The following is a 10,863-nucleotide window of genomic DNA, read 5'->3' on the forward strand; positions in this document are numbered from 1 at the left end:
AGATAACATTATCAGAAATCAAAAATAATAACACTAAGAAAAATAATTTAGATATTACACTTCTTAAATGTTGTATAAAAGTTTTAAAATAATTATTACACGTGGAATTACACACCCGGAAGTCACTTCACTTCCTGAATGTGTAACACCATAAACTGTCCGGTATGCCTTCCTGTCGGTGACTGCCCTCCGTCCACTTCCCTCTGCTAAATAATTCCCTCCACTGGTCGTGTTTTTGGCTTTGTTTTATTCGATTTGGGTCTTTTGTGTCGTGAAAATGCCTCTGAAGTTCGAGCTGTGTCCCGGTCGCCCGATCGGTGGAAATCATCCGTGTTTTATCATCGCTGAAATTGGACAGAACCACCAGGGAGACATCGAGATCGCCAAGAAAATGATCAAAATGGCAAAGGTAAAACAAACAAATTCGTAAATACAACACACAGGTTTCATTTCAGGTTTCTTTATTGATGATAACGTATCACAGAGTCTGCAGTCAGTAGTTTATTAACTTTTAAGTGAACTTCCTCATGTCATTGGAATGAATGAGGAGTGGTTGCAGAGTTCCGTGTTGGCACAGAGTGGCTCTGCTTTGATCTGCAGACCTGGCAAAACCTGTTGAAAGGTATTAAGATCCTACACCTGTGAGTTTGGTTACGACTTGCAAGTCGAGCACAAATTCTGCCCCTTTGAAGCCATTATTGCTAAACTACCCATTTACTGTATGCACAGAAGATAATTGTGATTTAAATCTAATTATGTGAAATTTCAAACAGGTCCACAGTACAGTAGCCACTAGACTACAGGTGGTGATTCAATAATTCTTTATTGTTATACTAGTTCATTGTTGGCATGGTATGAGATTTTGTATTACAGGCATAAAGTAATAAAAAAATAGGACAACAGACAGAATTAAAAACTAAAGGTATATGCAATAGTAAACACAAAAATAAGGGTCCCATTAATTTGGGATTTCCAACATGTTGATGAAGATGGAGCTGTTTCCTGGCTCCACCCTGTTTACCCTGTGACGCCTCTGTCTCATTTAGCGCACACACAGGGAGAACATGCAGCCTCCACACAGAAACGCCTGTCTGATATTTAAATCCATGGCCTTCTTGCTGTGAGACAAGAGTGCGAAGACAATGCAAAAATGAAAATACAAAATAAAAACAAATGCATTTAGGTAATTATTATACCACAAGTTTTGCATTTTTCAGCATAACCACAGTAAACTGATGACAGTGACAGGATGTGATTAAAAAGTTGTTCTGGACTTTGGTGATACTTCAGTAGAATTTCTGACGTTTAGATAAAGTTATATTTCTGCTTTACACCTCTCAATAAAACTCTTGGCTCTTGGTTTTCTCCCTTCCTCCATAAGGGCGTCTGGCTGATTCTGTCAACCTGAATAATGACACCCGTCTGCAAACATGAAGGGAGAGCAGGTGGTGACACAACATCTGCCTCTGCTTTTATATTCCGTTCAACTCATGAGTCACATTGAGGGTTTTTTTTTCCACATAAGTGTGTAGAATATGGTGACAATCCTTGTTAAAATAATCTAATTCAGCTTTATTTATAAAGTGCCAATTACAACATAGTCATTTCTAGACAGTTTTACAGAGAAAACCCAACAGATCCACATGAGCAAGCATAGGCCACTTTGGAAAGGAAAGAAGGGAAGAAACCGGGTTCAGAGGTGGCAGCTTTCTGCTCTTCCAGTTGGGGTGAGGGGACAGACAGATAAAATCATCAACTCAGCAATGCTCCACTCAAGCAGGTGGATGAAGAGAGTTCATGGACTACAAGAGAAACGTTGGTTAACAACACGTAGTAATGAAACATTGCAAGAAAGTAGAGTAGAGTATTACTTCATTAGTCCCAAACTGGGAAATTCTGGAAGAAAGAAAGGAGAGAAGTGAACAAACAAAGCTGGGAACCGGTTCCAAGACACACCAATGTCAATACTTTTTTGGCTTTTGTCTCTATCTGTAATTGAGCTATTAAAATCTGTTTTCCATTCAAGGTAAGTTTATTTGTATTTCACCATTCATAATGGAGGCAACTTATTTCGCATCAAACTTGATTGTAGTGATTTACCATGATGACATTTTGTGTGTTCCCAGATCTTCTAGGATCTAGATAATGATCGTTTCAGTTGTAATGAACTGTAATTGCCTTTTAAGAGGCAAAGTAAGTTAAGTTTTATAGCACCTTTCCTGCACAAAGTGCTTCACAAAGTGTGACACATACAATAAACATAAAATCATAGCAACAAAACAATGAAGAGAGCAGTTAAAAGACAAAAGGCTGTTAAGACGAATAACAACCAGCTGAATCCTTCTGTGTTTGAATTGGTGTTATTCATCATGGAGCAGGTTACTTCAGAGATGTTGATGCAGACTGTTGTGCAGTCACTCACACCAGTTTCACCAATTTCCTCACAGTGGCTCAAACGATTATCATCTTGTTTTCTGGGTTGACTTCAGTCGGTTTCTTAATTGGAATGCAGCCTGACATGTAACGTAACCGTTCTGAATTTGCTGTGGTTTCCTCTGGTTTGTTTCCAGTCTGCTTCGTTGTTGTCAGTTCTGAGCAGTCATTCGGTAACATCACCCACACATGTGGACACTTTGTGTCTCCATGTTTGTTTCTGTGCTTTTATATTTATCCCACGGCTTTAGTTGGCACAGTGCTTTTTTTTTTTTTTCTGGAAGAACTCATGAATGCAGTCGTGTTAAGCGATTGTGACACCGAAACACCATAACCAGACGGATACGCCTCTTGACGGGTCTGAGCAAAAGGCAAAGTGAGGCAGGTTCATTCAGACACGTCTGCGGTTTCACGTAGGTTTGTGCAACAGCGTTTTGCATGTGCATGCAGTTGCAAAAACGGGCTTCGGTGGTTCACCAGGAGTGTCTCCTGGTGATTGCTTCACGGATTACTTTGGAATTTGGGAGCAGTCGCAAGAAAAGGCACAGCAAAAAGAAATGCATTTCAAGCCACCCTCATTTTTTTTTTTTTTTTTTTAATATTTGGCAATCATGTCAGCCAAACTGAACCTCCTGCATCCCTCCAGAATCACACTTTTTACCACCACACCACTGTTTGAAACTTTATTGGTGATAAAAAAAACAAACAAACAAAAAAAAACCCCTGAAACTTTCAGTTAAACTAATTCAGTCAACCTTTTCGGATCGTCTCTTTCACAGGATTGTGGAGCCGACTGTGCAAAATTCCAAAAAAGCGAGTTGGAGTACAAATTCAACAAGCGAGCTCTGGAGAGGCCCTACACCTCCCAGCACTCCTGGGGCAAAACGTACGGCGAGCACAAGCGCCACTTGGAGTTCAGCCATGAGCAGTACAGGGAGCTGCAGAAATACGCCGAGGACGTGGGGATCTTCTTCACCGCCTCGGGGATGGACGAGGTCAGAGCGGCGGGACGGCCTTTGACGTTTGATCGCTCCTCGATGAGTGCAGAAGTGTAACTGATCCTTCTGTCTTCAGATGGCCGTGGAGTTTCTCCACGAGCTCAACGTGCCTTTCTTCAAAGTGGGCTCTGGAGACACCAACAACTTCCCCTATCTGGAGAAAACCGCCAAGAAAGGCAAGTGTGCGCTCGCTTGTGTGCAAATGACTTAAATTGAAGTGAAAAAAAACGTCTGCAGGAGCAGGTAGTTTTCTGTCTGTGTCGGGGCATCAAGCTGATGCGTTGTTCTCTCTGGTCCGCGTCAGGACGGCCCATGGTGGTGTCCAGTGGGATGCAGTCCATGGAGACGATGCGCCGCGTCTACAAAACGGTGAAGCAGCACAATGAGAACTTTGCCATCCTGCAGTGTACCAGCGCCTACCCTCTGGAGGCTGAGGACGTCAACCTCAGAGTCATCCAGGTACGCCAGACTAACAGGCTGCTCACTGATTTTCAGCAATCTGAATTCAGAAATTCATCGGCGTGTATTGACTCCGTTTTCACCTTCTTGTCGACGGCAGGAGTATCAGAAGGAGTTCCCCGACATTCCCATCGGGTATTCCGGCCATGAGTCGGGAATCAGCATTTCGGTGGCGGCCGTTGCTCTCGGGGCCAAAGTCATCGAGCGCCACATCACTCTGGACAAAACCTGGAAAGGGAGCGACCACGCCGCCTCCCTGGTCCCGTCCGAGCTGGCCGAGCTGGTTCGCTCCGTGCGGCTGGTGGAGCGGGCGCTGGGCAGCGGCGTCAAGCAGATGCTGCCCTGCGAGAAGCCGTGCCACGACAAGGTGACCTCACCTTTCAGTGGCCAGTCCTCCAACATGCAGCCACATGGGGACCTTTATTTTTTTAAGAGTGTTTGATTTACCAGACAAGTAGTGATTTTGCTCAAACAGGAAGTTGAACACTTTGTGCCTCTTCATTTTCCAGCTGGGTAAGTCGGTGGTGGCCAGGGTGAAGATCCCCAAGGGAACCGTCCTGACCGCGGACATGCTGACGGTGAAGGTGGCCGAGCCCATGGGCGTCGCCGCCGAGGACATCTTCCAGCTGGTGGGGAAGACGGCGGCGGAGACCGTGGAGGAGGACGAGAGCGTCACGCCCGACATGGTGGACAACTACGGGAAGAAAGTCAAACATTGAGCTTATCAGATAAGTTATAGATTAAAGAAGGAATTTCACAGTTTCCTCTACGGATCACTGGAATGAGGCTGGAGATGACGCACAAGGAAGTGTTTTGGTAATTCTTCTTGCTGCAGCTCAGATTTCAGACCTTTGGTTAATCAATTACTTGTCGCATAATTAGATTTTTACATTGGAACCTTCTGATACCTCAGATCCTCCTGTATCCATGAAGCGTCCATTTCTACATTACTGCCTTAACGTGACACTATCCCTTCCTTGCCAAGCAGCTCTTTCACAGATATGTAGACCTTTTCCTGTTCTTTGTGGGGATTTTTTTTTTCTCCACCGTTTACAGGTTCAGAGCGGAATGTTCGATGCTGCTATGCATCATTTGCACTGCAGTTTTCTGCCACTCGAAGTAAAAGTTGACTGACGACATGACTGACGCTGCTGCAGCGAGACCACTCCGGTCTCTGACCTGTGACCCCGTTCACCGGCGTCACGAAGGGCTCGTATCTGTAAAACCACTGTGAGAGAAACACGAATCTTAATCAGTTCAAGCAAGGAAACTTGATCAATCATTTATGCTTCATTTGGTTCTGGTTCAAACTGTGTGTGCACTTTTTCATTTCTTCTCTTAAAACACATCAAATAATTTCTAAAACTCATCTTGTATTTTTTTTAAAAATCAATTACGATTTAATTTTGGCATTAACCGTTTCCTTTTATCATCACTTGACGGTGGAAAATGTGAGCATGAGAGAGTAACATGTTGAAATCTGTTCAGGTTTGTGTGAGAAATGAAGCTTCCAAATAAAAACAGTTGCCAAAAATAATCATGTTTTAATGCATTCCTTTCAATATATATGTGCTTCCTTTGAGGGTATTTTTCAAAAAGTGGTGTATGTAAAAAAAAAAAAAAAAAGAAAGTCACAGTATAATTTAAAAGTGATTTTTTTTCTAATTATATAAACAAAAACTGCAGAAGCATTTCCAAAGATTTTAAAAATTATGACTTATAATTTTAAAACATCCCAACCTGATGTTTTAGATATTCATTTGCTAAAATTATTACAAATCACTTAACAAAAAGCTAGATATTTCAGTTTTTGTAATAAATCTAAAATATATGAAAGAGAGTTACTGATTAACAAACAAGTTTTATGTTTTTTTTTGTACCGTTGGAGGAAAACACAGAAAACCTCCCCACAGGAAGAACATGCAAACTGCACATCGAGGGTCCTGAACTCGGATTCGAATCAGGGTGTAATGTGAGTACGAACCACTGCCCCAAAGAGGTTTTAAGGTCCAGAATTCATAAAGGTGACTCCTCTGATCAGACATAAATTTGATCTCAGAGGTTTGTGGTGCGAAGGCAGCTCGAATCAAGCAGCAGTAAATGATCTATTAATTAAAAATTAAAAGTTGAATATGACTGAGGCAGAGGCGGTGCTCCTCAGATTGTAATTTAAATTATTACCCATTTAAACTTCAGATAATGGGGTGTCTATGTGATTGATCACCTGATCGGAGTGTTTTCCACTGTGATGTTGCTTTCGGCTGCTAATGGAAGCAATAATGACTTCAACCTTTAGGTGGAGCTCTTTTCCTATTTGGTTTAACTCATTAAATTATCTCTAACTAGAAACACAGCAGTGTGACTGCCTGTCTGTCCACCACAGGGACTATCACACACACACACACACACACACACACACACACACACACACACACACACACACACACACACACATATCTGTGGCACACTTTCATGTCCATCCAGATTACCTAAAAACCTGTGAAAAAAGTTCAGTGACAGCATGCAAACTCTAAACAAATAAAGACTCAAAACCAGGTTTATTTGTTATTAACTAGCAGCTGATCTGCTACAGATAATTATGACCGACTTTGGAGCCACCAGTGAATTTCCAACATGTTTGAATCTTTCCAGAAATTCTAAAATCCTCAGGGTGAACATGAAACCCACCCAGACTAGACTCAAACCCAGGATATTCTCACTGTGAGGCAACAGTGCAAACCACTTCACCACCTCCAGAAGCATCATTAAGAGCGACAGCAACACAGTTACCACGGGCTTTATGAGCACAGTGAAAAATGTTTAAAAATGGTTTCACTTATTTTCATGATTCATGACACCAGAAATAAAATATTTACTCATGATTACAAATTAAATCTTGTAATAAAAAAAAAAAACAGCAGATAAAATGTAGCAAAATGAGAAACAATGTAAGCAAAAGACAGCAGTGATAATCACACTGTAGAGGAAGTTTATTTTAATTAATTTGTTACCATTTGTGTAACTGGAGGATCTCCAGAGTATAATAATTATAAAAGACTAATACAGGACTACATGTTATTGCTAGGATTTCAAATCTCTGGAGAAATAATAGAAAGACGTCGCCGGCTGCACTGGCCTCTGGTTTCCAGGCAGAGAGTTGCAGAGTTCAGCTGCCCTGACCCCAAAAGCCCGATCATCTCCAGTTTTCAGCTTTGCATTAAGAGCGACCAGCAGCTCCGGGATTTGAAGATGCGTCTCGGCTCAAAGTGGAGCGTCAGCTGTGGAGGGCACTGGAGAGCAGAGCCGTGACGTTCCCGTAAAGCGGTGACAGGAGGAGGGCGAGGGTGGGCGCCCTCTGTTCAGCTGCAGCTCTGCAGGGACAACGCTAAACAGTGAAGTCAATGGGTTAAGGATCAAACCTGCCTGTACAGAATCAGGTCAGTGTCGGCAAAACCAGAACATTCGACCGAGTCCAGCTGGGTCCTGAATGCGTCTGATGCAGGTTGGGTCTAAACCTGCTATAGTTTGGTTTTAACTGCAGATAAATGTAACCCAGATGGATTCAAGAGTGAAGCGAAACAGGATTACTCAAAATATTGTTCCATTTGTTACCAGACTGGACAATGATCGTCTGGTCATCCCAGACCCAGAACATTATACTGAGATTATTTTCCGCCCCATAATAAGATAGAGAATTGGGTGGAGCTAGCCACCATCCTGTTTCCATCATGTTTATGGATTATTAGATCAAAGTGGGCTGTCAGGAGAACCAGATCAAGACCAGCACTACTTGAAATCAATGAAACCCTGTCTCCTGGTTCCTGGAGAAGAGAGTAATCCTGCTCGCCGTCTCCAGGGACCACATTGTAAAAAGTTGTTGGAGATCTTCTGTTTCATGAGAGCGTCTCCTGGTATCTCATTAAACACCACTTGAAACCGAATAAAATGACACTATTGAGTTCAAAGGTCACAATAGAATTTATATTAAGAGGAAAGTGGCAAACTTTTCATTTTTTTCTTCAAATTTCCTAGCATCCTCCCCTATTTTCTGTGTTTTCTGTAAATATGTGCACATCACTGGAAAATTGGGGGAAAAAACAAGAGATCTCGTTCCTGCAAAGTTGATTTCTGCTCAACAAACTTAAACTAACTTTCAAACATAAATCTGAGGTGAAACACCTGCTTCCCTGCAACATAACTAAAACAACAGAGTTGTGGTTTGAAGGAGGAACCATGCAGCACTGTGCTGCACTTCAGTGGTTTAGCGCCACAGAAACCAAACTGGCATTAATTCAAATCAGACAGAAAACACACCACGATGTTCTTGGCGATATCACACAGACACACACACTTGAACCTGCAGCCACTTCAGTGTCACCAGGTTTTTACCTGAGTATCCCAGGAAAGCCAAAACATGCAGATGGAGAACATCCAGACTCGAACCTACAACCTTCTGCCAGTGCTATGCTATATGTAACCTCAAAATTAATAATAAATGGCGCACAGTCAGTGTTTTCATCAAACGTGAATATTTTAGAATATTTAGAGGAATTTCTAGCTTTGATCCATCTCCAAAGTTCAATCTCAAATTTCCAGTTCCAATCAAGAAAAACTCCTCCGTGAATTCATCGTCTCCAGCTCAGAATACAGTTTGGCTCTTTTACAGATTTGAACACAATATCTAATCTCCCCAGTCTTTTAAAGCCTGCCAGTCCCCAGCGCAAAGTTCACCGTGCACTTTCCACCAGGGTCTTCGACTTTGGAAGAACAGTCCAAAGAGAAAGAAACTTTTTAAAACTCACTTCTCCACACTTACATTTAGGTGATCTTTGAAACAGCTGTTTTTCATATTTGTTTTTTCTATCCCCCGCCTGATAATCCCATTACAAATGGGATTTTCATTGCTTTATCTGTCACAGCACTTTGTCAAACACCGTCTTAAAAGAATTACTCGACAGATATGATAAAAGTGTGTTATTTAAAATCAGTACCCGAGCAGCTTCAAGCCGACAGCTTACATAGCGGTTTACTGTGGCCTTTACCTTTTCAGAATTCTGTTTGTGTAGCCAGTGATATAATCTCTGCCTAAATCTCCCCTGTATTTGCTCTTAAGATAACAGCCTTGGTGGATGTGATCACTGACACAGCTTGTGTGCAGTGTGAGTGTTTTGTGGATGAATCTAAAGCTCTGGACGTCTGCCATGAACCTTCACTGCTTCACTGGGTGATGACAGTTCCTCAGACTGTCTCAAGAGATGCAGAACGTGTGTGAGCACAATGCAGAAAGTTACACCAAATCATAAAACACATTTCTATATTTGGCTTTTTATGGTCATAATATGGATGTTGAGGGAATAAAATAGTTTTGAAATATCTGAACTATATTTCACTTTTAGATAAATTTGCACAGAGACCGAGACAGCTGAGCCTAATGAGCCATTTCTCCAGAGTAAAGGTGAATTCTTCTATTCATAGACTCATTATATAGATCTCACCAATTGCATGCTCACAGAACAGAGTCCCTCCCTTTCTTGTGTCTAACTTAGCAGCTATTTCAGGCAGAAGCTTTAGCCAGTAAGCTGCAGCTGATCCCAGCTTCACAGAGGAACATCTACCTCTCCGTCTTCTCACAGTCTGGTTGCAAAGTGAAACCGGCTTCATGTGGGATCCGCTCCTGATCTCAGCACGATACAGATACGAACGTTTCTACAAATGCATAATTCTCCTGTGCTGAATCAAGACTCGCGGCATTCATTGTTTCTGCATAAAATACTTTTGTTTAGAAATATGGTAAAGCCACATATGCTGCACAGTAACCCAGGCCAAACAGTTCCCAAGTGCAAGAAAATCCTTCTTTCTTTTTTTAAATTTAAACAGCCACTAAAGGTCTGCGATGACTTTTTCTGCATGCCGAGAGACTTATGTCAAGTGGTGCATGCGATGTACCTTAGCCTACCTACAAACTGGGCAACATGGGCTCGCTTGGTTAGGTAACAAGCCCAACCTTTTCAGGACTTTATATAATCATCGCTGAGGTCAAACTTTGCAGAGTCCCGTCGGGTCATGGCATTACCTGATTGCTGCAGGACTGAGAAATTCAAAAAGTGACACTGACCATGCATCCACTGCAACATGGTTTTCTCTTGATGAAGTGGTCTCGGGTTGTCCAGAGTCCACCTGGGCAGACTCCAGGACACATCTCAGCCTCCTCATGCTATAAATGAAATGTATAGAAACCATGCATTTGCTCACCAGGAGGTAATGGAGTGTATGAGTGGGCATGGCCTCCTGAGGAAACGGCAGGAGCTCACCGCTATGAGCGACATTTACAAGAGACACGCCATTGATTATGCTCCTGTTTAATTGGATAAGAGCCGTAGAAGGTGAGACTATAGGCAGGCTGAATCCATCCCGGCATGACTGAGATTTATGAAGTCAAAGCTCCATTTCCACCATCAGTCTGATGACTCAAATGACCAATGTTTCAATACTTTTTTTCTGTTTTGAGTGGTATTAAAACTTGATTATTTTCTGCAATTTTGCAAATTACTACTTCTACTGTAAATCAATAAATTCTGTAAATTTTGTTTTCCTCTGTAAAACATTGATCATTTAAAATCTGACGGTCACACACTTGGCTCTGATCGGAGCGCTCCATGTAACTGAACCGGACACATAACTTGAACTCACCTTCAGGTAGCTACTGAGGCTTACGGTTCTCACGTGTAAAGCCTGAACTGGCTTTCTCTTACACACACACACACACACACATGCGCAGAGACAACACTTCACAGTCCAAATTTCACACTCCTTTCCCCTTTGATGAGGGATTTTACCTTTTTGCCACACATTTGTTGCCAAAATTTGAGAACATGAAATAAAACAGAACTCATATTGACTAAAAAACAAATTCGCAAAGCCTTGCTTCATCAGCATTGCTGTGCCGCAGCTTGTAGAAGCTCCTGTAAGCAGG

General features: G+C 42.2%; 1 protein-coding gene across 1 annotated transcript; it reads left to right on the forward strand.

Annotated features, from left to right (window-relative positions):
- Nucleotides 1-163: 163 nt before the first annotated feature.
- Nucleotides 164-5,411, forward strand: LOC115391014 (sialic acid synthase-like). The gene is made up of 6 exons (XM_030095100.1): nucleotides 164-409; nucleotides 3,213-3,428; nucleotides 3,508-3,607; nucleotides 3,736-3,890; nucleotides 3,991-4,257; nucleotides 4,400-5,411. Exons 1-6 carry the CDS (start codon nucleotides 278-280, stop codon nucleotides 4,607-4,609), a joined length of 1,080 nt encoding a protein of 359 aa, XP_029950960.1. The 5' UTR covers nucleotides 164-277; the 3' UTR covers nucleotides 4,610-5,411.
- The last annotated feature ends 5,452 nt before the right edge of the window (nucleotides 5,412-10,863 follow it).

This window comes from Salarias fasciatus, chromosome 6 (assembly GCF_902148845.1).
Source record: "Salarias fasciatus chromosome 6, fSalaFa1.1, whole genome shotgun sequence".
NCBI lineage: Eukaryota > Metazoa > Chordata > Actinopteri > Blenniiformes > Blenniidae > Salarias > Salarias fasciatus.